The sequence below is a fragment of the Passer domesticus genome, chromosome 7 (assembly GCF_036417665.1).
Source record: "Passer domesticus isolate bPasDom1 chromosome 7, bPasDom1.hap1, whole genome shotgun sequence".
Classification (NCBI taxonomy): Eukaryota; Metazoa; Chordata; class Aves; order Passeriformes; family Passeridae; genus Passer; species Passer domesticus.
In genome coordinates this window covers 6,838,339-6,865,748 of record NC_087480.1, presented here as the reverse complement: position 1 = coordinate 6,865,748, position 27,410 = coordinate 6,838,339, and the positions used below count along the sequence as shown (strand labels likewise).

The following is a 27,410-nucleotide window of genomic DNA, read 5'->3' as shown; positions in this document are numbered from 1 at the left end:
TGGTCTGCCGGGTCTGCACGGAGGGGACCGGAGGAAACGGCCTTAAACGGCGACAGCAGAGTCAGATTAGAGACAAGAAATGCGCTGTTGAGGTGGTCAGGTGTTGGAACAGGCTGCGCAAGGAGGAGATGGAGTCTCCGTCCCTGGAGGTGTTTAAGAGATGTCTGGATCTGGCACTGAGTGATGTGGTTTGGGATCATGGAACTGTCAAGGCTGGAAGAGACCTTCAAGATCATCAAATCCAGCCACTCACTCAGCGCTGGCACTGCAGCCACTAAAGCACATCACCCAGCACTGCCACTGCACCTCCTGAACCAAAGGCGCGTTTGAGGCACCTAGAACTGGTGCTGAGTGATGCGGTTTAGGGGTTGTGGCGGCAGTGGTGGATGGGCGGCCGGACTGGATGATCACGAAGGTCTTCTTCCAACCCTGACCATTCGATTCGATTCGATTCGATTCGGTTCCGTTCCGTTCCGTTCCGCCGGGCCGTGAGGGCGGTCGGGGGTGGGGGGGGGTGAAGGGGGCGCCGTGAGGGAGCGCGCGCGGCGCCCCCCCCCCCTCCCCGCGGGGCGCGCGCGCGGTGCCGCAGCGCCGCCCGCCCCTCGCCGCCCGCTCTGCGCACGCGCGCGGCACTGCGGCTGCGCGGCCGCAGCAGCGCGAGTCCCGGGTGCAACACCCCCCCCCCCCGACAACGGCTGCGGGTGAGCGCTGCGCATGCGCACCGCTCCCTGTGTGTCCGCGCCTCCCGCCGGCCCCGCTCGCTCGCGCCGGGACCTCGCGGGGAAGTGGCGGCGGCGGGCACGCATGCGCAGAGCCGCCGTTCCCCACACACCCCCCATCCTCCGTTTCCCGGCCTCGCGCAGAAGCGCGGCGGGGACAGCGGGAACCGGGAGCGGGAAAGGCGCGCGCGTCGTCGCGCGTGCGCAGAGGAGGCCGCGAGCGGCGGCCGCCGGGCTCCCGCCAATCGGGCACCGCCCCGCAGCGCCGCCGCGGCCCAGGCGCGCCGTGCGTGCGTGCGTGCGTGCGTCCGTCCGCTCGTGCGTGCGTGCGTGCGCTCGGCGGCGGCGGCGGCGGCGCGTCCCGAGCCCCGAATGAACGCGCCGGTCCCGGCGGGCGAGCGGCCCTGAGCGACCCGCCAGCGGGCACGGGCCGTGCCGAGCGGCTCCTCCGCCCGCACCCCGCCCGCCGCACGGGTGAGTGACCGACCACCGGCCCGCCGAGCGCCCGCTGCCCGCCCCGCCGCCGCTTCGCCGCGCTCCGGGGGCAGGCGCGGCGCCCCCGGCCCGCCCGCAGCCCCCGGCCCGGGGCCCGCCCGCCCGCAGCCGCCGCCGGTCCCGGCGCTTCAGCCGGCCCCCGCAGCCCCGCAGGGGTCGCGGCACCCCGCGGTGTCCCCTCGGGGCGCCCCGGGGCCGGTGCCGCCCCCCTGCCCGCTCCCCGGGCCGGCGGTGCCGCTCGCTCCGCCCGCCCCGGCCCGCGCCCTCCGTGCAGCGAGGATCCGCCCCCCCGGCCCCCCGGTCCCGCTCCCCCCAAAATCCCGTGGAATCGGGGGGGGATCGCCCTTCCCGCGCCCCCCGCGCTCCCCCCGGAGCCCCGCGGCCGCGGAGGGGTCGGGCCCGGCCGGGCCCCGCGGGCCGGTGCGGCCGGTCCTGCCCCGTGGATCCCCCGGGAGCCGGCGGCAGGGGTGCCGCTACCGGCGCATCTCCCGCTCCCCGTGGGAGGATGTAAACTTTCCTGGAGATCCCTCAGCGCCGTCTGGCAGATCTCCCTGGCCGCGGGCTCTCCCTGTGTCAGCTGCAGTCACCTGCTCTGCTCTCATTGTTCGAGGGTTTGCCCTTCTCCCCTCGCATCTGCCCCCTCGTCCGTGTCTTTTTGGGGTTTTTTAAGGAAGTTGGTGGATAAATTCCCATCCTACTTTTTGTAGTGGTTGTAGGATGCTGTGTGAATGTAACTCCTGGATAAAAATTTCTGCGGGACCTGTGGTTTGGGTTCTCAGCCACAGAACCCTACAGGATATTTCCCCTCTCCCCTTCTTCACTCCCCCCTTCTCTAAAATAAACCTCCCGACAATGGGTGTCCGACCCGGCAAACTGCGGAGCACTCCTAAGCTTGTGACTCCAGTGAGCATCATGGAAAAATCTGCACAAATATTTTCTGTAGCTTGTCCTGAGAGACCAAACCGCTTCAGCATCTGCAGTGGCATTTTCTGAAGCTTGTTTACTTCTCACAGCTTCTCCCTAGGTGTCTGAAATTTTCTTCACAAATATAAATTCTAATTTTTTTGAAATATAGTTTGGGAACCGTACAGGTCACACAGCAAAACAAACTTTACACGTGCCGCATGTAGATCTTGTTCTTTGTAGGAAATACAGGTGAGGTTTGAACTCCTGTAATCAGGCTCCTGAGACGTGTTTGGGAAATAAACAGAAATTAGAGTCCAGGTTACTTTCCATTCTGTGGTGCTGAACAATGCCTCATGCACTGAGGGCATCCCGTCCTGAGAGTTATTGAACTTGCACTTTTACCTTAGGAAATCTGTTGCCTAGAGCTCAGTAAAGCAGCACAGAAACTACAGGAGGGTGTAAAACTGCTGCTTTAAAGATAAAATGAAGATGCTGTGAGGGAAAGCACCACATTTAATACTTTAGTGCACATAAGAAATGTGAACGCAAATGAACCCAAATTTTTTGGTGGAGAATGGTTGAGTGAATTTCTGCCTGTGTGATTCTGGGGCTCATGTAACTTCTCATTTCTTAGGTTAAGCCCACGGAAAATTGATCTGTGTGGAATAATCTTTGTGTCTGTACTATGTTGTTCCATTTTGGTGGAGACAGTGAAAATCTCCCAGCCAGTGATTCCACAGTACATCACTCCTTGTGATCCAGTCTGTGAGACTGACAAAGCTGACAAGCAAGATTCTATCAACAGGAGGTGCAATCACTGTTTTTTGTAATTCTTACTCATTTGTTAGCCTTTTAAACATGGAAAACCAAAATACTGAGCTGGTTTTGAGTTGCATTTTTTCTCATTCCAATGATATGTAGCTTGATGCTTGGCAAACTAGATGAGTTGTTCTGGGTGATTTAACTTGAGAGATAAAACCAGAATTTTGAGTACTTGGATTCAGAATCGTGGGGCTGTAGCTGCATTACTTGGTTCGTCTTTCTCAGAAAATGTTTTGTTTCATTTTTTAATGGACAGGATAAGTGTATTTTGACACAAAGAGAAGTGATCTGAGAGTAGTGTCTTCTCACATTTTTGAGAAAGCAGATATTATTCATTGAGAGGTCTACAGTTGTTTCTCATGCTAAAGTTTGTTTCAACCCTCTTTAAAAACATATAAATAGGGTAAATGCCCAGTGAAACAAAAGAAAAACAAACAAACACCAACAAATGCAGGTTGGAAAGAAAACTTCTAGATACCCTTGTAAAATGCTTTCAGAGTAATTTAATCTGATGGTGAAAATAACGTGAATTTCCTTTTTGGCCTGCTTGAGTTCTGAATAATTTTTCAAGTGTTAAATTACTTGTAACTGTGAAGTATTTCAAAACGTATATTTGCTTCTTTTCTTTTTTAAACATCATCATCTATGTATTGAGTAAAGATTGGCATTATTTTTAACTGTGAGCCTTAAAAAATCTAATTATGCAGAAGTACTTGAGGAAGTCAGGCTGTGTCAGGTTCTGGTGCTGCTGCAGTGTGTGCCTGTAGTGCACTGGGAGGTGGAAAGCACTGAGCTGTGAGAAGGTTCTTTATGTCTTGTATCTTGGAAAGTTGTTTTTCCTATAAATTAAATATGATGAGAGCCACTTAAAAATTTTTTATGTGTGTTATAAATTACTTTCATTTTCTAAAATACAAACTTGCTGCTTAAATTGAAAGGTAGCTCTGTTCTATTAGTAATTCTTGTTGCTGAGAGTCAGTAGGACCTGTGCACATGTACAAGGAAATTCCTGATCTTCCTTTTAATAATTGGTATCACTGGTGTCAATATTTTAATAATATAATCTGAATATAAAATGAAACCGATAGACCCAAGTGATTGTATGTGTGTGTACCACACTGTTTATACAAAACCAGAACTTTTGCATTTTACATACATTGTTAGTATATTTCTCAACATCCCTGTGTGATTTATGTTGATCTGTTGAATGTGAGATGTAAACAAGTAATCTTTTGATATTACTTCCTACTTGTCTTTTGTAGGTCTTTTTCTGCTCCCAAATATTATTTAATTTTAAAAATTGCCCAGATTTTTATTTTTAAATATACATACATACATATCTATCTGTCTGTCTCTTCAGGAACCATTCTTTCTTCTCAGAAGGGATTACAGAATAGTCTTGTTTTATTTTTTCTTTAGAAGAATACACTATAATAATTCTTTTGTGTTTTAACACTTAAGAACTCCCTATTGCCACTGCAAAAGGGTGTGACTAGTTTATCCAGATTGGCACATTTTTTGTGCAAATCAGCAAGATCAGAAATCTTTGCATTCTTGTTCTGAGTGCGCCGCGGTACAAACTGCTCTCAGTGAGAACAGAAAGCAGCTGGAGCTTTGGGAGGGCAGGGGCGAGGGGCAGCACAGGCACCTTTGGAGCAGGAGTTCTGCCCTGAACAGGGCCAGCAGCTCCAAGCTCTGTGGGATTCTGGTGAAGCAGGAGGGGCTGGGCTGGCAGCAGGAGGACGCTGACGGAAACTCGGGGACCTTCCTTTGCTTTCGGTTAGAGAAGCAGTGAGTGATACCGGCATTGAGAGCTTCTGACAGCCCCGGCTCTGCCGTGCAAATTCCAGAGACCTGCCGTGTATTTTCATGCAGATCTGTGCCATTGTAGCCCAGTCCAGATGTTTTGCAACTCTGCTCTCTTATTTATGGCTGGATTTTACACTTCTTTCCAACACAAATATCGGACCCTACGGTGGTTTTAATGAAGAGAAAGGCTAAGGAGGATTTTATTGCAGTTGTGGCAAATTCTGATAATAAGGCTCAAATCTCCAAATTAAAAAGCTCTAAGAAAGTCTATTTGAAGAAGATTTTTTTTTTTTAATTTCTTGGTAGGTGTAGAAGCAAATGAACACAAACATCTTAATACTGGGCCAAGAAATTAATACACTCATTGAGCATTCTCACTTTCGCTCGAGCTGTGTCTGCCCGAGTTGGGCGCTGTGACCTCAGTGTTACATTTTAAAACATGTTGCTGGTAGCACTTGAAAAGTTTGTGATTCATACTGAGTTCAATTTTAAGTTACTTTTCTGAGCTGACAGCAGCAGTTCTCGTGCACTTACTGAAACCTGGTGTGGTCCAGCCCGACTGACTGTGGATCATGGAGAGGTTTCCACTGCAGCACCTCAGAGAGGTGTCTACAATTTTGTTCCTAATGCTGTTTGGGTAGCCACAAGATACCTCTGATACCAAATGTGGTAACATTTTATCATCTCATCTCTACTCTTTAGTCATCTGCCTTGAGACTTGGTGAGCCTTTACAGCCCAAACCTGTGCAGGAGGCTGTGCTGGACTCTCTGTTTTTCTTTGCTTCTGTTTTTGAAGTTCAGTAGCATAAATTTCATTGCATGTACATACATATTTTTTTTTCTATAAATTCCTTTCTTGTAATAAATAACTATAAAAATGAGTTGAAGTAACTTTTTTCCCCCGGTGATTCTCTTGTTGTATTTCCCACTTATTTCTTTTCCATTTTCTGCTTTTTTTATTGGCATGGAAAGTTTTATTTTAATTCTCAAACTTTTTTTGCATAAAGAAACTGCTTTTTATTGCTGAAAAAATTTTCATTCAAATTTGGCAAAATACTGCCTCTGAAGTAGCATAAAGAAAAGGAACAAACCACTTCCAAGCATCCAACACTCTATTTATGAAGCTATGTTAATTTGCCTTTTGTTGATGTTAACATGCTGATTGCAGGTCTTTTTCCCTGTAGCATTGAGAGGATTGCAGTGGCATTCTAAAGTCATTTAAAATCATGACAAGCTCAGTCGGACAGAAGAAAGTCTCCTCCAGACAAAGGAAGTGTGGGTTCTGTCGGTCGAATAAAGATAACGAATGTGGGCAGCTGCTGATGTCGGAGAACCAGAAGGTGGCGGCACATCACAAGTGCATGGTGAGTGACCGGCAGCGGGAGGGAGCCGGGAAAACGCTGCAAACCCGTGGAAAAGCCACCCAGATTGGAACTGGCACACATGGTTAACCGCTGCACCTTGGTGGGTTTCATATCGATGCATTTCTCTATCACTTATACCCTTAAAAATTAAAATACGGGTTTTGTCTTTGCCATTTTAGCTGTTCTCATCCGCACTGGTTTCTTCACACACTGATAATGAGAGTCTTGGTGGATTCTCTATTGAAGATATTCAGAAAGAAATAAAGAGAGGCACAAAACTGGTAAGTCCCTATTTTGGCTTTTGAAAATGGAAGACAGTATTTTCATACCCTCCGTAAAGTTTGCAAGGAAGTTGTTCAGTGTATTTAATATTTTCTGTTAGATTTCTGAAAGAAATCCACATTCTAGGCTCCTGGGAAGGTTGTTATTGTGCCTTTACCATTATGTGAGTTTACTGCCAGAATCTAGTTTTTTAACTACCAAATACACTTTTTGCTCCTTTTATATTGATTTAAAAAATAATGCTGTGAATGTAGAGGGCTTATGAGGTATGTGGATGCAGTAGTCATTGCAGCTCCACCAAATTAAAGAGATTGAGCAGCAAGAACTTTTTAAAAATTCCTGAGATGCCAATTCATAAGGAATTTTTTATTACTATTTATTTAGAGCTAGTTGTTTTCCAACTTGGGGAAATGAGTGAGTTTCTTCTTAAAATAATTTTACCAGATGATCAGTTCACTCCTCAAATCAAAACCTTTCAGCTTGGTTATTTAAAGCACTCTGTGTATTTACCAGTTCTTGGACCACTAAAGTCCAAAGTATTATTGCAGAACTACTATTTTATAATAGCAGTGTACTATTTCATCCACTGTTTCATTTGAATCTTTTCCCAGCTAGGGAATTTCATTTGCTCTAGTTAGCTGAAAGAAATAACTGTTCACAAGTCATTTATGTTGTGATTAGGACTTTCCAAAAACCATGGTAGTAAATGAAACTACTGATCATAAAGAAACTTCTTGATTCTTGTGTCTCTTAAAGGATTTTAAAGGTTTTTTCTTTTTATGTCTTTGGTGGTTTCTCTTTCTGCTTCTGAATCTCTTTATGTTCCTTCTATTGCCATGGCTCCATTGTTGTAGCTCACCAGCTGTGTGCACAAGGCACTTTGTTCAGGTTTTTGCAGAAAACCTGGATCTGGTCAGTCTAAGGGATTCATGGTCCTGAGTTGGTTCCTCTTTCGAGAAAACATACAAGATAATTTTAGATCTTAACTTAGGTGCCTGTCTCTGTAGCTGGCAGAGAGCTGCAGCTCTGAATCACTCTGGAGGAACTTGTCTTTCCCCACTGGCGTGTGGGAAGTTTAAAGGTAAAGGTTTATCATCAGCCCAAATCCTTTCTCTCAGGTCTGCTTGCCTGGTCCGTTCTGGGGAGCACATTCAGCAGAAAACCCCAGAGCACTGGGTCAGGTGAATATCTTGATGGCTTGGGCTCAGTTTGTCCTCCCTCAGGAGGTGCTGCTGGCCAGGTGGGCTCTGACAGTGGGGACCTCAGAGTGACAGTGACAGAGTGTAGAGACTTTCTGATGGTAATAGATGTGTCTGAGAAAAGGTGTAGGGTCAAACCTTGGTAGGCCAGACACAAAAGCTTATGAAGTCTAAATATTTGGAAGTACAACTCACTGATAACTTAATTATTTTAATTATCTGTATTACTTTTGGTATCTGTGAATGGAAAGGTTTTGGTTTTTTTTGAAGAACATACCTAATTTGCAGCTTATCAAACTTCTTAAAAACCCAATATGACTTGAGTTAGTGACCATTTGGACAGCAGATATGCACCAGTGGAATAAGTATTTTATTACTTTATAGAAACATGGATAGAATGTGTGTGCTCTGTTTTACAGACTCATCATGGTGTTTGTAAAAACAAAGTTTTCTTTCAGTAATTTCTGGCTTTCAGAGAAACCGAGGTTCTGTCTGAACTTGATTGGCTGGATATATAAGCCCAGGCTTTTCTAGAGGACTTTGATCAGCAATTATTATATATAAAACCATAATGTATAACAGATTTATGAGATAAGATGCCCATAAAAATTAGATAACAACTAGGCAACAGTATATAACTGTACCATTTCAGAGCTTGCAGAGGAGTAAATGGAGATGATCCAAGGCTTTGACATTTTTACTGTTCAGTTGACTTCGTTAAAATTGAAAAACAGGCTGGTGGTATATTTGGTAGCTTTGGTGGTATATTTTTTTGGCATATTTGAGAGTAGCAAGGAGAACTTGACTAAATGAGTGCAGGGGAGAAAAAATGTATCGTCAGAGATAGAGAGATAGATATAGATTATATATATGTAGGGAATATCCTACATTGCATACTTAGACCTGGAACTGATTGCAACCTTTTGGGGTTGTTGGCAATATGCAGGATACAAAGAAAAAGCTCCAGTTGTCTTGGAAGGTGAGTTTAATGGGAAATCCTGAGATTTTGGGGAATATTAGTCAGTAGAGAACAATAAAGAGAAAAATTTTGTGATACTGTCAATTACTTCCTTTCCTGCCACAGTATAAGAAGGACCATGAGCAATTTAGAAGGCTGATTTGGATAGCTGCTGTTATGTACGTGTCTGGTACAAGAAGAATTCATTAATGGAAGAGTGAAGCAACAGCCTCACTTTTAATCTTTTTTGCAATATAAGTACAAAGAGCAAAACTTAGTTTAGTTGAAATAAATTAATTGTGTTTTCCAAATATTTCACTAAATTCAGTGTTTTGGAAAGGACTTCAGAACATAACTGTAGAAAAAAAAATAAAGTTAACTGCTGATGCTAAAGTTAGCTGCTGAGGTGAATTTACAAGTTGTCAGTATTTCTGGCTGCAGGATCATTCTCAAATGGTTGTCATTTTTTTCCCCTCTTGCCTTTATAATATAATTCAGAATTAAACAGTACAATTATGATTTTAACTTTCCTGAAAGGGTCGGTACAAACAGACTGTCCTTGTGAGAGGGATATTCTGGTGAATAGCTGTGTGACTTTCATCAGATACATTCCACAGAAATAAATTAATTATTTTCTTCACTGAGTTGATAATGGTGTTTGAGTTGATAATGCATCTGATGGTTATTGCACTGTTGCACTCTTGTAATAAATTTCTTAATTTTAAAATAAATTATGCAAAACACTCGAGAGCAGGAAGAGTAATACCGAGTATGTAAATTAATTTGTTTTGTCACCAGGAGTGGTAAATATATTATTTTTTAACCCAAAAGTACTAAACAAAAAGCAACATGAATTGTGCTTTCTTTTCCTTTCCAGATGTGCTCTTTGTGCCACTGTCCTGGAGCGACCATTGGCTGTGATGTGAAAACGTGTCACAAGACATATCACTACTACTGTGCTTTGCATGATAAAGCTCAGATAAGAGAGAAACCTTCACAAGGCATTTACATGTAACTATTATTTATTTGTTACGCTTATTTTTAAATTTGTGTTTTACATTCTTTGTTTAAAAAACAAACAACAAAGCAAAGCAAAACCCCACTTTGGAATCTAAACAAAACTGTTGCAAAAAATTCTAATTATGATTGTGGCATTCAAAATAGTGATGTGCTAGAAAAGCATATTTTCACTGCCAGATTTGTGTATCAGTGAGTCTTATAAGTGGGAGAAAAATGTACTGGCATTTAAATTTAAAAGATGAGTAAATAATCTGTGATTCGTGACTGACTTGACAGTTTTCAACTACTTTGTTTATAGGATTTTATGTCGAAAACACAAGAAAACTACGCATAACTCTGAAGGTAAAATTATTCACTATAAATTTTTCCCATTGTAGAAAGATACTTGGTTAAATTTAATTTTTCTGGAGAATTTAAATGTTTTCAGTAAAAATTAGAACTACTTATTTTTGAGAAACAATGAGTTTGGAAGTCCATCTGATTTCTGTATTTTCTCTAAAAATTATTGGCTGAGGTGGAGAAAAACCCCGACCATAAATTTTAGGATGCCCAAAAGATACGATGCTCCATAAAACCAAAGTTTGGGTAGAAGTTATACATTCCCTTCTTGGAAGAAGCTGGCTTATGTTTGTAGTTAAGTATTCACAATATTAACATTGAAATATTTGGTCAGGTAACAGCTGATTTTTGCTAATGTTCCTAAATGTTCATTATTTTTTGTTCTCGTAAATAGAGTTTAACTCTTGAAAAAAGAAACACTACTATTGGGAGTAAATATAAAGGGTTCTGATGAGTTCACTTACAGATAAGTTTTTAAATCATATTGATTTTTTAAAAAAGTTGTATGGATCCATTCATGAAAGCTGTGTAGCTTTGCAGAAAATAGTGAAATGCCACAAATGTAGATATATTGTGTGGTCTGTTAAAATTCCAAATTACTTGTGCTGTTGTGTTATTATGAAGGTATTTTTCTTTTTTTCTACAGTATCTGAATTTGGGTAAGCAAGCAGTTGGTAGTTTACTTCTTGCATTGTTTTCAGCTGAAATGTCCTCAGATTTAACTGACTACAAGTGTTTAGTAAAAGTTAAACTTCATTAATCACTCCAGTCTCTATGCCAAATGTATATTTTAGATAATGTGTTGCTTTTTATAAAACAGGTAGTAGACTGCAATGGTAAAGGTTTGGATGTTATTTCAATGTTCAGAAAGATTCTGAAGGCAGCAGAAAATACCAAAGAAAATGGATTTCTCTTTTTTACTCTATTTACATAATTATTGTTGTGTGCCTATATATAAAACTCTAATTTTACTCTTACTGGGTTTAAACAAGAAAAATAATATCTATGTTATAACTAGTTCTCCAAAGAGAAGAGGCCGTGTTATCTTGTGTTTGTTTTGGGGTCATTTTGTGTGTTAGCAGACACAGAATATAAAAGACATTTTGAGTCCAGAGAGATTAATCTCTTTAACTGATATTTTAAAATATTTTTTTATACTTGCTCACAAATGTCTCAGTGTTTGACATGTGTTTAAAAAGGCCTCCACTTCTGCATGGAGCTCAAAACCAATGGATTACTTTTCTTGGGATTCCTTGCAGGATCTGAACTTGTGCTTTTCTTTAAGAGTTTTCAGAAACCATTCTCTCCAATTTTACAGGGTCGTTTTCTAGCGGCAAAAGCTTTTAAATTTTATATAGATATATTGGGGAAAATGAGTGGGTTTTTTTATTAAATGTTGATGGTGGTTTGTTAAAACATTAATCTAGGCTCATATCAAGGGCCTCTTAGATTGTGCATTTCTTCTCTCCTACCCTCAATGTCAGTCAGAACAGCTGAGGCCAAGGAACCTGATAGTATATTATTTAGTACTTTGTACACATTTTTTTTGTTTGAAATATTTACTTCTGTCATGCTTTACATTTCTAGAAATAGCTCTGAACTTCTAGAACTATATGTAGTTATACTTCACATTCCTATTTTCAGTTCTTTATTTAATATTTCACTGAAATTCCACCCAGTGCTCTTTCCCAAATAATATGTTTTCTTTTTAGTCCATACAGTTTTGGAAACTTTACCCACAAAATAATTATTACTTACAGTTGTGGATTTAATAACACCAGAAGCTGGGGCTCTTTTGTGGGACTCCTTTAAATCCAAGAAAGTAAAAATATATGTTGCATATTCCTGTTACAGTGCTATAACTCATTTCCATAGCTATGGTATTTTGCTACATTGAACACTGATTAACTTTAGCAGACAGAAATTACAGGATGGTTTTCAGAGTTTCAGAACAGACTTGGGAGGTTTTTTCCTTAATACTTAAATGCTGAAGTTTGCTAAGTGAAATGACAACTGGAAGGTGTTGGATGGTGAGATTAAGCTTTATATATGTATTTTGTTTGTTTCTTGATGAGAATGTGAATGTCAAGGAGGCATTTAAATGTGAAAGAATGGTGGTGTGTGAAACCAGATAACGGACTTGGCAGAGGAGAGTGACTAGACTAGGCAGGGAAACGAGATGTTAACACAGTGGGTTTTGTTTTAATCTTGTTTTAGTTTCATTTTCATTAATCTTTGCTTAGCAGTGTTTTCCTAATAAACAGTTAAAGCTTATCTGTGGTTCTGTCACCCAGTGTGGGTGCAGGGAGGTGCTGGAACCATCAGTCCTTTGTAATGGAAACTTAACTGCTCCTTCTGTGGGTTGGGGATTTTTTATTATTATTAATTTGTTGTGGTTTTTTTGGTGGTCAGTTTAGAACATCTGTGGGTTCTTATGCTTAGTTGTTTGTATCCATGTTTAATTGTTCCAGTCCAGGTATTTTTATTCTGTCACTTCCATTAGTAGATGTTCAAACAGTTTTTAGGGGTGTTTGGTTTGTCCAGAACAGCTCTGTAGGCAGAGCTGCTGCATAACAGTGAGATGTTTCCTTCCCTTCCCTAGAAAATGGATGCTTCTTGGGCCATACTTGCCCAAGTCTGAGATCTGGCTCATACACTTTTGTTAGAAGTTCTAGTTTAAAAAGACTGTTAAATACTTAATAACAGCTAAAGAAGATCTCTTGAGGCTGCATGGAAATAATGTTGAAGGACCTATGTTGGAATTAAATTACCTGCTAAGACTTAATGAAAAGGACCTCATAGATGTTTTTTATTGCTGTTAAGAAATTCAGGTGGTGTGGGGATTCATCAGTCTTGGCATCTGCTTATCAAGGCAAAATTAATGAGTGATAGGAATTAATTTTTCTTCATATGACAGGACTTGATGAACTACCTTCTGCTTTCTTTGACTAGGAAAATGTGAAACATGGCAGCAGAGTACTGTGCTCTTAAATTCATTATCTGTTTCAATGGATTGTTGGGTTTATCTAATTTATCTATATGGCCTGGTATTTAGATGACATAGAATAGGAAAGTTGTATTTCTCCTATATTTCCTTTTTGTAATTCAGAGTGACTTTTCTGTGCTTTGTTCTCATTAACTGGAAAAAGGACATCTAGGTTTTTGGCTTGCTGTTTAGAAATCTTAACAAAATAACTGAACTTCAGGTAACAGCTTTCCTCATCATTTTAGGCAAGCTAAGTTTTCAGTACCTAAGAGGTTACAGGAATTGGTGCCAGTGCTTTCAAATTATCACAGCTAACCATTAGTTGAATTACTCTTCAGTTTGATACAATTGCATTTATTCTTTTTGAAGAATGAAGTATTGCTGAACTTACGTTTTGGAGCTGTTTATTGCAATTTATTCCAATGTACTGGAAATAATTGTTGAAAAATGAAAAAACTGGCCTCTCTTAGTTCCCTGCAGGTGAAGCTGCCCTGGCTGATGTGTTGAATTTAAAACAAATTCAGCTGATGAGGAATAGTTTAATATAAACTAAAATAAGAATGCAATTTCATCTGTTACACAGTGGTAAGACAAAGACTAATAAAGAGCTGTGTGACTTCTCTTGTTAATGTTCATAGCAGATGCTTGAGAACTGTGGGGTCAGAAAATAAAATATCTGTAATTTCTGTTGTAGCTGTGCTCAGAGCCTCAGGGAAATATGTTTCCACAGTGGAAATAAGGACATGCCCTGTCTTAGCATCCTTTTCATGTCATTCTAAAGATCAGACATGGAATCTGTGCTTCTCACACTGCTCAGTAAGTTGAGTCAGGGTGATATTTCTCTGAGACCTATTTAGGGACGCTGCAGTCTATAGTGCACTGAGTACTTTCCCAAAGTGCTGTGAAAACCAGAGACTGGCAGGAAAAACATCTGCAACTTTTTGGCATTCTAGTTAGGTAACATTCTGACTCATCTTTGGATTCTTTGAGCAGTGTTTGTTCCCTGTTGCATTTTCTGCAGCATTGGTCCTAGCCCAGCTTTGCCTCGGGTTGTTTGCAGTAACAGTCAGGTGTAAATGTTTCTGTAATGTTGCACTTTGGGGTCGTTTTGATTTTGATGGTGACAAAGTCTTCCCAGGCTCTGCCAGCTCAGCCTGCCTGGTGTCTGTCTTCTGGAGAGTGCTCTGGGTGTGGCATCAAATGTGTTCGTGGTGTTCCCACAGGAGCAGGGAATTAGCAGTGTCCATTATAGACTAATGAGGATCTGTGCAGGAGCATCACACCAGGGTTTTCTTATGGAAAACCACATGGCTAAAGGAAAAGGAAAAATGTAAAATCATGTGGTGAATGGTTTGTCCTGTCTGAGGAGCTGTCCTGTGGTGTTCTGATTCTCCCTCCCATCCAGACAAGGGAGTAACAACACAGAGAGACTTGAGCTACTCAACAAATTCATCAGACTGGGGTCATAAGCTTTGTGATTGTGCAAACAAGCCAAGTGCATCATCTGTCTTCAGTCTTTGCCAGTGTTTCTTTGCTTGAAAATGCATTTCAGTTGTGTGGTTAGTAAGGACTTCTCTTTTTTTTCTGTGTTAAATGTACTTAATTAAATAAATAATCTCAAATATCTCATAACAAATAACTTTTGCATGAGAGTCATCAGTTCCTTAAAGTATCTGGGGCTTTTGGAAAACATATTAGTGGCAGGACCTAAGGGGTAATTTAATTTTTTCCTCTCAGTTTTTACTTTAATTTAGAGTTTTGTGTTATCTTTTCCATTGGAAAAGATAACACAAAAAATATATTCAGCATTTTGGTCGTTGATTTCACATCATCTGCTGATAAAAGCTATTGTTTCATGATTAGTTTACCTGATTTTGTATTTGATTGCAAGGGGGTTTATGCAAATCCCTGTTTCTTATTATTTCTTATAGATGCATCCACATTTTTAGTATTAACTACTGGGCCAATAAGGCTCTTTTGGGGTTTTTTTAATGTTCCTTTCCAATTTAAAACAATTATGTTGGCTCACATGGTTTATTTGGTTTCTGCTATAGTTTAATGAGATTTTACTGTAGCATGCTGAAGTACTCTTTTCTTTCTCTGCTATATTTAATTTCTCTTCTAAAAATCTAGTAAGATTGACTTTGTTCCTTGAATTTTTAATTTCTCTTTTATCCCAAATGCCCTGTAAAACTTTACCTGCATATGTGTGATTTCAGATTTATATAGCAGCAGGTCTCAGCCCCTTCAACATTCTGTGCTTTGGCTTCTTTTCATGTCCAGTTCTACTTGCAAATATATTTTGCCAGTAGTTTTAGTTTTTATCTTCCTCATACAAAATCAGCCTGCTTTGTTTCTGACTCTCTTATTCTAGGAGGTAAATAGAGCCATATTTATTGTACACATCCTCTTTTTACATGTTCTTTCACAACCTTTAAATCACTTAATTCTGTATTACTTTGCTTTAACCCGGCTTTTGAAAAGGGGTTCCATGTGTATTTCAAGCTGATGCAGTATGGATCAGTGATATCTCAATCTCTTCTCTGCCAAGCCTTATTTTAAACAGCAAAACATCTTGATCCTTTTTCCTTCTAGTCATGATCAAAGGAGAATTTTTAGATTTCTCTCTGAAGCTGAATCTCCCTGTTAACAGTTGATGTAATACAGCATTTTGCCAGGGTTCCTTCTGTGGTACTTTGTACTGCTCATGGATTTCTAAAATGCAACTTAGGGGCTTGTTGCTACTCATCTGAATTTACAATATGATATTCCTAGGTGCTTTTTAAAATGTAGATTGTTTCTTCTTGATTTCTACCCTTACCCCCTCTTTCTCAGGCCATGTTGTGTATTGGGCTCTTTTCAGGTCTAGCATTTAGGGACTTCTGAGGGAAGCTCATAGAAACCTCCTTGGAACACTTTAGATAAAGTTATTTTTAGAAAATTGTCATGATTTTAAAAAGCAATGCAGTAATGGGATATGGGATGGGGGGTAGCTGAAGAGGGAATTCTAGGGATTCTAGGGAATCTCAGGGGATTCAGAAGATGGGTGCTATCCATGATAAAACATCACCTGGTCAGGGAGGAGTTGAACAACTTTTTGTGTTTTCCTTAGTTCAAGCTGACATGAGAAGTTGGAAACACCCAACCATCAGATGCCAGGGACACAGGGTAAGCTGGCAGTGGGCTTGAGGGGAGGGGCAGGGCACCCACCAAGCTGTGAATGAAACATGGAGACCATCCAGGGCAGATGTGTTTGACAGCTGGTTACAGTCCCCCTGTTCTGTTCTGCAAGCTCAGGATGCTGTAAAAACAAGAGGAGCTTTAATGTTTGAGGTATCAGTCTTGGAGGAGAGATGTGGTAGAGCAGATCCTCACATCTTGGTGCAGTTACTCTGTAGGTCCACGTCACTTGAAGAAGGAGATGTAAATCTTCAAGGAATTGTATTTTTGTGAAGGGATGTCATGGAGCATCTGGATTTTCATGTCTGAACTTCTCTGAAAGTCGTAGTTTTGAGCAAAGAAGAGAGATTTTCCTTTAAGAAAAGCTGTACATTCTTCATGGGTTTTTTTATCTTACACTGAAACTATCTTTTAAAAATACAGTATTTTTACTTTTCAAATCTTAAATATGCTAATAATTGTAGACTAAAAAATAGCACTTAAGAATTTATTCTATGAGGAGATTGACACTTCTAAGAAATTGGTTTTCATAAGGTGGGCTTGGTTTTTAGCAATTATAACTCACTTCTGTTTTTTAAGTGGGTCTGTAAAGAGTTCAGGACATACTTTAATGTTATTGTAGAAAATAAGGGTGGACTGAGGTGGAAAGATAAAGGATGGCAGTGAATGGACTGTGTTTTGTTTCATGAAATAGTAGGGAAGTCTACTGAATTATTTTGGAAGGAATATTTTTAACTTCTTACTGATGTCATTTAAAGGGTCATGGATTCAATAGTCATATTTTTGTAAGACTTGTTTTCTAAAATAACCATCTATGATTTCTGTAATTGTAAAAATAGAGACAAATATTCACAAATTTCTTTGACTAATCAGTAGAGAGTTCATGTGGTGAACATAAAAAGAGAATTCTTTTTGAAAAAGGTTTTCAGATTGCAATAAAATTTGCTATATGCAGTCTAAGAGGTCAATGTCTAAATTTCATAATCTTGCTTGGGGACAAATGAAAATAATGTTAGATAGGAAATACTGAGAAGAAAATGTAAAATGTATCGTTTCATTACATAATCTGTTTCCTCATGTATTTAGTTTTTTCAGAGTAAAATAAATGGTGCTTTTGACATGCAATTGGAAAAGAGTAGTTTATATATTAAAGTATAGGGATGTTGTAGACAGACTGATGTGTCTTAGTAACAACTTGGGCAAATCTGTATATAGCTGAATAATCTGTAAGTTTAAACCAAAATAATTTGCAGATCTGTATAAATGTCAGTATAACCTGTTGTGATGCATTTGGATGAATTTTCTGTCCTTCCTGAATAACTGAGCAGGAGCTGTAGCTTTCTTGGGGCTTAGTGACAGATACAATAGATGGAGCTGAACAGGATGTCCTTGTGTGCCAGGCTGGGCCAGGGCTTCTGTTGTCTTCTGCTCCCACTTGGTGGCTGTGGAATATGTTCAGCACTTTGACCTCAAGTTTTGTGCAGTTGAGTCTCTGTTATCACAAGGCAGAAATGTGATCTGATTTTTATGTGACAGTACATCAGAAAGACGAGTGGCAAGGCAGCATTTAGTCTCCAGCTAAGGTGTCTTATCTGGACACTAAAACATGGCAATATCCATTAAGTGAATGTTCCAGGTCTTTACCATTTCCTTCTCTTTGGGGGCTCATACTGATGGTTGTGGTTTGGGTTTTGAGAAGAAAACTCCTTCAGAGGGGTCTGTGTGTGTTCTTTAAACAAGTCTGAAATATCTTTGTGGCTCGAGCAGGGGTGGGTGCTGCAGATTAAAGGAACAAAAAAGAGACTGCTCCTGTGAGTAGGAAAGTTGTTAGTGAGTGAATAGAGCTGGTTGTTAGATGTAATTATCAGATACAATTTAACTAAATCTTACTGGAAGCAATCTCAATCTTGTAGAATTGATCTGTATCCTCTGTAGAGCTGTGAGTTGTGCAGAGGACAGTGTGCCCAAAGGCTGGCTCAGCTCTGTGCAGCATTCACAGCTCAGCTGACACTTGCAAAGGAACTTGTCAGGGCTCTTTGCTATGTCTGTATTTAAAAATGTGGTCTTATATTCTGAATGGCCTGTAAATACTTGATATGGGATGTTATCAGTGGGGATCATTTCCTCTGAACTGGAGGCTGGTTTTAGCTGCAGATCTAAAAATACTCTGTAATGACATAAAATTGTAGATTTTTTCACTGAAGACAAAATACTTTTCAGTTTTAAAGCTTGATGTTATAACCCAATGGATGAATTTTTTTTTCTTAAGTCACCAGGCATCAATTAATTAAGCAAGGAGAGAGGTAGTATTTGGGTACACTGGCATGCTATCAAGGGCAATTTATATTGGGGTTATGCATCTTAAAACAATAAATTATTAGCATATTTCATGGGTGAAAACTTTCCAGTTTTAGTGTAGATTAAATGAATGAATGTTATTTTCAGTGAAGGTGAAGATGTGTGTCTGAGGACACATTGTAGGTCTGAAAGTAGAAGTTGTAAGAAACACTAAACCTTCTTATGTTATAAAGATGCAAAGCTGTATGACATGTAAGAAGTAATGTTTTCATGATCTGCAGTTGCATGTTTGTAATAAATAGGGAAAAGGTGCTATTTTTATTTCTGACCAAAATTCGGAAAATACAAGTTGTGATTTTTCTTGTCTGGTGTTGACGGGTTGTGGGTTGGTTTTTGGGTTTTTTTCTTAGTTTGTTTTTCATAAAATTGTGGAGAATCTTATTTAATGATGTTTTCTGACTTCTAAAGCAGATTTAGAAGAAAATATCAATGAACATGAATTGGAGCCTTCACCTCCCAAAGGAAAAAGGAGGGGTCGTAAGGGAAAGCCAAGAAAAACAAATTTAAAAGGGCAATCAGAAGACACTAGATCTACGTCCTCACATGGCACAGATGAAATAGAAAGCAGTTCCTATGTAAGCAGTAAATATGCTAAACTTCTTAGAAGACAGAATTGCATATTTCTTCTCTGAAATATAAGTTTTATTAAAATTTGCATTTGTCTGAGCCTCCAGCTGGTGGCCACAGGCTTTTAAAATTGCAACCTTATTTGTATCCCAGCAGTATATTTTAGTAAAATGTTTTTCTTTCAGAGAGACAGGTCTCCCCACAGAAGCAGCCCCAGTGATACAAAACCTAAATGTGGATTCTGTCATGCAGGTGAAGAAGAAAATGAAGCTAGAGGAAAGCTTCATATATTTAATGCCAAAAAGGCTGCAGCACACTATAAGTGCATGGTGAGTAACAGTATTGTTGTTAACCAGTCTATTCTGTGAATTTTGTCTGAATTACTATTTTGGATTTTAATACAGTACCCTCACATATAATTATGCTGAGTATTGTCTGTATGCTGATGATCTTAAGCATTGAAGTGTTGCAAAGTGAGCAATTCATTTATTTTCACTGCAGGCAATATGAGTAAAAGTTGGCTTCATGCTAAGAGATGGAATTAGCTCAGGGAGATGCTTTAGCTTATTAAAAATGCTCCCTTAGCATCTAAATGCATATGAAGTATTTAAAAAGGAAAACAGAAAGCAGTTTTAACTAAAAGAATCCTTTCCAAAAATAAAACAGCTTCACAGGCCTTCAGGCACAATCTGAGAAGAATCCATGAACTTTGTTAATTTTCTGACCTGTGGATTCAGGTTGTGTGACTTAAGTAGAGTGTGGGATATGGAAGTTCCAGAAAGTTCTTGCCTTTAGATGGTCATGTTTGTAGATCTCTCAGCCTGAACAGGATCTAATTGCAAAGAACATGAGCAGACAGTGCCATGAGTGAGGTGGGGCCTTGGATAACAAAATCCACTGGTTCATGTTGTACCTCAAAATGCATAAATAGTCCAGGCAATCTGTGGAGTTACTCTTTGACTTTGTGTACCCAGCCTCACTAAACAGAGAGCTGGTGTGTGCCAGCAGCTTTGAGTCTTACTCTAGCAAAGCTCTTTGTTACTTTGTCTACCTGAACTTCAGTTTTAAGGCAGTTAAAGCTGAATCTACCAGGATGATGATGGAAGGGATGGTACTTCTGTTCTCCATTTTCATCCCTCAGGACTTCACAGCTGTATTAACATCAGGGTTGAACCTGAATTACACATATGTCACAGGGAAGGAAATGGAATATTGCTAAAATGTTGAGTAGTGCAATTGATAATATTTCCCATTTGTTACTTTATATTTTCATCCTATCATTACTTCTTGTCTACTCCTCTGTCTTTTAAAAGAAATTTCTCCAAGACAACAACAACAACTCTAATTAAAGCGGTCAGGTGGGGATCAGAAGGAATGCTTTAGTTGCTCAGCACAGGGTTTTTCCTAGTTTGTTGGTAAAGCACATGCTGTCTGAGATCACAAAACAGGATGTTCAGTGCTCAGTTATTCCTATAAAAAAATTTCCAAACATCTTGGTTTGTTCATCTTGAAGAAGGATGATCATCCAACATCTTTGGACCTGACATTACTTTGACTTGCTTGTTTTACAGTTGTTCTCTTCTGGCACTGTCCAGCTAACAACAACTTCAAGGGCAGAATTTGGTGATTTTGATATCAAAACTGTACTTCAAGAAATCAAGAGAGGAAAAAGAATGGTATGTACCTGCAGAAAGTGGTGAATGTGTTAGTGATTCTGCTAAGGCCTGTATAGCTCTGCCTCCTTCCTTTTATAGAGCAGTCTTTTCTATCTCTTTCTAAACACAAAATTAAAATATATTGCTACTTGTGGGAAGGGCAGCCAGATAGGAATCACCTTAATACTAGTGGTCTTTGGGCTTGTGGTATTTGGGATTCCTTATGACAATGTACATAACTGTTATGATCACAGAATCATGATGCATATTAGCCATGCTGTAACTATAAGAGAGTAACAGCTTTGGACCTGTGTTACTAAAAACACACTATGTGGAGCTGCACATAAAATTAGAGAATATGCAGTTCTTACAGTGAATATATTCTCTAAAATTGGAAACAAACCAGTGTTTCCAACTGTTTTGGTGTTTTAGTAGAAAAACATTTTAAGATCTTAGAGATGGGGATGCTGGTAAAACATCACACTATATTTTATTAAAATTCATTATGTTTTTAAAATACTAAGAAATGTATAGGGGATCAGAGATATAATAAAAAACTAGCAATATTGTTCCTTGAAAAAAAAAATTTAAGACTCTAGTCTATATATTAGCATACTAACTTCAGCAGCAATAAAATGGCCTTGGACGTGCAATAACATGTTTTGCAATCATGTAGCAATTTTCTGTGCAACAGACAGGTAAATCCTAGTGTTCATATTTTTGTGGGTTGGTATCTTACAGTTTCTGGTTTACCATGTCTTTGATTAACTTCTCATTGGAAGGATGATCTGCCAGAGGAATTACTCTGTTCCAAAATGTTAGCCATAAATATGAGGAACATTAAACTGAGTACTAAGAGACAGAAGACTGAGATCCTGAATGCTGCTGTTCTCTTCTCTCCCCTGCACAGAAATGCACACTCTGCAGCCAGCCTGGTGCTACTATTGGGTGTGAAATCAAAGCCTGCATAAAAACATACCATTACCACTGTGGAGTAGAAGACAAAGCTAAATACATTGAGAACATGTCACGAGGAATTTATAAGTAAGGACCTATGTAATTGTCGAATCAGCTACGAAAGTAAAGTTATTTCATGACACTTTTTCTGCCTAACTTGGCTAGTCAATATGTTCTTTAAAAAGAGGATATTATTTAGCTTAAAATGGTATTTTTAAATAGTTGTTGACTTTACGAAACATTTCAGTTACTCTGCTAATCTGAAATTTCTGTAGTGTTGTAAATAAGAGAAATGAGAAAATTATTTTACTTGTATTATATTTCCCTTCTCCACTAATCTGTAATTTAGATCAAGAAAATTGATGTCATGATTCCTCCATATTGATGTGTTTGCAGCTTCCTTCAAGGGCCTTTTGGGCCCCACAACTTTCCCTCCTTCCCGAAGAGCTGCGGCTGAGCTGCCGCGCTGTGCCCACGAGAGGGCATCCGCCGAGCAGGGAGAGGCAGCTCTGCTGAGCTGGCTTTGTCAGGGTTCTCTTGGCTGCTCTTGACCCTTGTTTTCCTTCTCAGTTTAACTGATGCTTGACTGGAAGCTGTGAATGATTTAAGATGAGCTGACTTGTAGCACATCTCGAAACTAAATGAGAGATAAGTCAGGTTTTGATGGATATTCTCAGTGTAAATCCTCACTGTTCCTTTTATTGTGCCAGACTCTATTGTAAAAACCATAGTGGAAATGATGAAAGAGATGAAGAGGATGAAGAAAGAGAAAGCAAAAGCCGTGGCAAATCAGGCACTGACCATAATGACATTCCTCAGCAGCAGCTCAATGGAAACTAGGTATGGAAGTTACTCCTGACAGATCTGTTACCAAGACTGAAACGCAATATACAATTAATGTAGTTTACTGCAGTGAAGTATTTAAATCTAGTGTATGCAGAGTACTTTTTATTGGCATACTGTAGAAGAATGGGGAGGATTTGTTGTTTTTTAAATCTGGCTGACTTTGTAACAGTGTAAGAAGGGAGGCCCTCATTTCTATTGCTAAATGTAGATGTAATGTCAGAGCTGTGAAATGCTTTTCTGTATGATTTTAAATTTACAATTGTTTTCATCATTTTTTAAACAGGTTCAAGGGACAGAGTTATAGAACTGGGAATGGCTAAGACATCATAACTACTAATTCTTTTAAATTGTTTTCTAAAAATCAGAAAAGGGTTAGTAACTTTTTACTACCCAACTCTGTTAGAAATTTCATTGAACTGCCTGAAACGTTCATGTGTGTGAGCCTTCAGTAAGTGGCAGAGTTTTACATGTCAATATTATGTAGTTTGTAGTCTGCAGTGTCTGGAAAAAAATGAAACACTATATAAATGATATGTAATATGTACAGTGTCAAAAGTTAAGGCAGACATTGAAATGAAGTAAGATCTATATTTCTGGACTGAATAAAAACTTTAAGATTTGGAATGTGTAAGTTGTTTAGTGGATTCACACGATGAGGGAAGGTCTTAGCTAGTTTAATTAACAACATGGACAAGTCCGTGATGGCAACGAGCTGGTACTTTGTGAATTTTGCATTTTCTTCCTGCACAAGTTCCGGAGGCTGTACATGGCAGAGCTGTTTTTGCTTGGGAAGCACCCCGTAGGAAAGGACTCGGTGTACACGAAGCACGCTTGAACATTTCAGGTTGTTCCTGTTGTGATTGCTCATTCCGCCCGGCATTGTTTGCGGGACATTTACTTGAGCAGCTGTTGGTTCTGAGCTGTGAGCTTTAGAACTCATGCCAAAGGGCTGTAGTTCATTCTTTCCCCAAAAACCCACCTCTCTCTGTGTCCTGATTTACAAAGAACACTTCACCAAGTGTGATTAAAACCCTGCTATACAAATGTTTGGACTTTGCAGCCCAATCTCTTTTACTTCAGAGAGTTACAACTCTTAACTCACTATGGAATTTAGCCACCATATCTGACGTCCATACCTCAGGTGTTCTCTGTTGTGTGGAACACTTCATGTTTTGTCAAGAATGTGCATAAAGGTCCCATATTCTGTAAGAAGAATGAGGAAACAGCCTTTTTTGCTAGATTGGTATTTATTTTTTAATCATATGACCACTATATGGGAAAGTTCACGTATCATCCTTATTGTTTTAGTGATTTTTTTTTTCCTTTTCTCTGTCAAGTCAACAATCACATCGTGGAATTCTACTTGCTAGAATTTGATGTTCCTTGAGGGAACGCTCAGATCTAGGCTCTACCAAACCTAACAGAACAGTCCTCTGACTGCTGTCAAAACACCTTGTCATTTCTAATGGCTACTGGCTTCTTCAATTGGTCTGTTAAAAGCACATCCTCAGACTTACTGAAATAAAACCAAAAAGCTGAATCTAGTCCACATGTTTGTCTGTTGCTACCACATCACCTTATTGTTTGTTTAGGGTTTTGACTTGTTTCACTCTGAACTCCCAAAAAAACTTCTGGATTTGAAGGAAGGAAACAAGCAAAAGACACTGATTTGACTATAAACTGCTACAGTTCTTCTGTGATTGGTATTGCAAAAACGGTTCATTTGTAACATGAGTTTCTGTAGCATTTTTTACTTGTATTTTTAAAAGATTTAACGTGTGTCATTTGTCTTCTTATGCATTCCCTTAATGTCTTGAGGGACTCAATTACTGTATATTGGAGTTTCTAACATTTTACCTGTTAGAATTCAATCAGTTCTGTTTGCTTTCCTGGAGAATAATCCCATTTGGAAAGAAATATTGCTGTGTACAGAAAATATTCAGTTACTGCTCTAAACATGATGCCATTGCTCATTTTTATTTTGTATTTGTAACTTTCAAAATTAAAAGCGTGACTTGAATTGCAATGACAGATGGATTATTGAAATTGTCTATCAAGGTGTTTTGTTTCTCCTAGAACATGAACATTTTTCAGCCACTCAGAACAGTTTTAGAATGCAAAATAGCATCCTTCAATATTTAAATTACTTCAGTTTGTGCCTCAGACATGGCCCTCCCATGGAAAAAAGGCACTTTGTTTGCAGCTACTGTATTTAACTAAGTTTGCATGGGGTAGATCTGCCAGCATACTGACTGTACTTGAGACTGAGCTCTAATTCATTGTGTCAGTGGCTTAGTAAAATATTCAGTCCAATAACTCACCTGTATGGATAAATTAACCCATTCCTTGCCTCGAAGAACCAGAACAGCACTTTACCTTTGGGCAGCAGAAAAGCAAGTGGCTGCTTTCCCTGTTACCCCTGTGTGCTGAAATGGCCTGGTGAAACTGTCATCAATTCAGAATTCATGGAAGCAAAGTCAAAAGCAAAAGCCTTTTCTTACAAGCCTCAAATTTGTCATAACTGACTTCAACTCATGTATGCTGGGTAAAAGTGCCTTACAATGTAAAAATTGTATTTATATGTTCCCAAGTAGCATCACCTGCTGGGGAGTAATTCTGTCGTGGTGTTAATATTTAGAAGAAATGTACCTCAGCAGTGTATTTACTGTACATCTCTTAGGTCCTTAATTGTAGTTTTAAAAAGCATGACAATGTATCATAGTATACAACATTTACATCATTTTTTTAAAAGACAAAATACTGCCATTACTGTCTTTTTATGTGTATTTTAGCTTGGAATTTCAGACAGTCTCTCTGAATTTTTGGGGGTTTGTTTTGGTTTGCAGGGTTTTTTTTGGGTTTTTTTTGGTAAAGCAATGTAATCTCTGCAAGCATATATTGAAGATTATTCTGGAGCATCTACTGCCTTCCCAGAAATGTTAGAAGTAATGGAAGTGCTCTATAGGTGAACTAGGTATGTTTAAATTAGCTAGTTAAATTAATAGAGTCGATTTGTTACTGAGATTTTTTTTTTACTAGGCACCTTCTGCTTTCATCTCACAGAGAATTCAACATCATGAATTCAACAAAACTTGTCTTAAAAAACTGGTCTCACCTTAATTTTTTTATTACTATTATTGTTACTTTTTGCCTTTGGGCATTTCTTTTGCTCACAAGAGGATTGTGTGCTGTTTAAGATGCCTGGAACCCTCTGAGAAGGGAGGTTTCTCCCCAGCTCCTTGCACCTCTCCATTAAGACATCTCCCCAACTCACTGTGGTCTCACAGATCTGTGGTTCTGCTGTTCCCAGAAGGACTGTGCCAAGGAAGGACAGGCATCACAAGGATCCTGTTCAGATATCTTGAGGATACAGCTGGTGCAAAGCCAGAGTCCAAGGTCAGAGCCTGTAGCAGTGGGCTGTGCTGTCCAGGGCAGGGGGAAAGGGCTGCTTCAGTGTCAGTGCAGCTCCCGAGCGTGAGGTGAGCAGAACATCTGCTCCTTCAGCAGGGGTGCTCCACAGGAGGTTCTGTGATGAGGCTCTAGTAGGAGTCACACCTACATCCACAAAGTCTCAGCTTCAGGTACAAAGAGCTGTGCTGATCCACAATGGTTTGAGTCTGCCAAATCTGGCCCTAAAATGTGGTGTAACAGAAGAGTTTGCCTCTTACTCCTGCCTGTAGGAAAAAGAACTTCATGCTAAAACAGAGTGAAAAGTGAAGAGGTGATAATCTATTTGAAATATCAGACTTATCTGACAGGTGATAATCAGTGCATTCCAAAAATATTAATACGCTGAATCACATTGACAAGAAAATTAATCCTCATTAGATTAAATTAATCTGAAGAGAACTGAAAGTGCATGATAGCAATTAGTAACTCTTCTTCCATGTCACCAGAATCAGATTCCACTATATTAGTGATGGAGGTGAAAAAAACAGAACACAGCCCTTGATTTATATACTTGGTGAAGCAGTTCCTGCATATGTATGCACAGCCATTAGTCTGCAGTGACATCTCAGCCCCTAACGAACCCTGGAGAGCTGTTGCTTGTCAAAGCACTCAGGTTAGGCCAACGTTTGCAGCTTTTGCTCTAGCATATATTTACATTAGGTGTAAAGACAAGGAATGTATGGAAGAGGGTAAATGCATTCCTATCTACAATGTTATGTATATTTTGTTCCTGTTATATTGGCTTTACTTCCAAAGTTGTAGTTTGCAGTATTAGTTTCTTTTTATTGGTATCCTTGCATATATATATTCAATAAATGAGTTATGAATTTCATGCTTGCATATCTGTCCTTTTTCCAAAAGTATCATTTTTGAAACTGTCATTTTAATACATAAATGCAGTATTTCCTATTGAGGTTACAGGCCCAGGAAGACATCACCAGGACAGAGGTGAGAAGGCACCATGCTTACAGTGTGGCACTTGGGGGTAACTGTGCCTGTTTCTGTTCCTAACTCTGCACTGGGTAAGCTGCTTTGGATTTACCACTGCTTAAAGCAAAGTGACTGACTTGCTGGAAGTTCCCTTTCTCACCCTTCAAGAATTTTCTTTTTTCCCCAAGAGTGAATTAATTTAGACTAAGAGACCAAGGGAATGCAGAGTATGTCTTGGTTTCAGCTGGGATAGGGTTCATTTTCTCCTAGCAGCTGACACAGTGCTGTGTTTTGGATTTGATGTAGAATTCACTTGATAACACACTGATGGTTTAGTAGTTGCTAAGTAGTGTTTATACCAAGTCAAGGACTTTTCAGCTCTCGTGGCTGAAGGACACAACAAGTTGGGAAGGCACAGAGCCAGGAGAGCTGACCCAGAGGGATATTCCCTACCATATGGTGTCATAAACTGGGGGAAAACTGGCTGGGGCTGCTGCTCAGAAACTGGCCAAGCATCTGTCAGCAAGTGGTGAGAGTTGGACTGTGCATCACCTGATTTGTATATTCT

At 39.8% G+C, this 27,410-nt stretch overlaps 1 protein-coding gene across 5 annotated transcripts; it reads left to right on the top strand.

Annotated features, from left to right (window-relative positions):
• Positions 1-19: 19 nt before the first annotated feature.
• Positions 20-26,744, top strand: PHF6 (PHD finger protein 6). 5 transcript variants are annotated; one of them, XM_064426657.1, is made up of 11 exons: positions 20-149; positions 5,936-6,115; positions 6,295-6,396; positions 9,432-9,565; positions 9,873-9,916; positions 18,846-19,012; positions 19,190-19,333; positions 20,576-20,680; positions 21,570-21,703; positions 22,327-22,456; positions 22,746-26,744. In XM_064426657.1, exons 2-10 carry the CDS (start codon positions 5,978-5,980, stop codon positions 22,454-22,456), a joined length of 1,098 nt encoding a protein of 365 aa, XP_064282727.1. In that variant the 5' UTR covers positions 20-149; positions 5,936-5,977; the 3' UTR covers positions 22,746-26,744. The 5 variants fall into 5 exon arrangements, with proteins under 5 accessions (XP_064282727.1, XP_064282729.1, XP_064282726.1 ...); XM_064426659.1 differs by lacking the exon at positions 20-149 and adding an exon at positions 942-1,193 and having other exon boundaries at positions 25,502-26,744; XM_064426656.1 differs by lacking the exon at positions 20-149 and adding an exon at positions 953-1,193.
• Positions 26,745-27,410: the final 666 nt, after the last annotated feature.

Excerpts from the sequence above, each read along its gene's own strand:
- PHF6 (XM_064426657.1), top strand. The coding sequence starts at position 5,978 with ATGACAAGCTCAGTCGGACAGAAGAAAGTCTCCTCCAGACAAAGGAAG. Across the intron at positions 19,013-19,189 it reads AAATAGAAAGCAGTTCCTAT|AGAGACAGGTCTCCCCACAG; the intron begins GTAAGCAGTAAA and ends TTTTTCTTTCAG. Across the intron at positions 20,681-21,569 it reads TCAAGAGAGGAAAAAGAATG|AAATGCACACTCTGCAGCCA; the intron begins GTATGTACCTGC and ends TCCCCTGCACAG.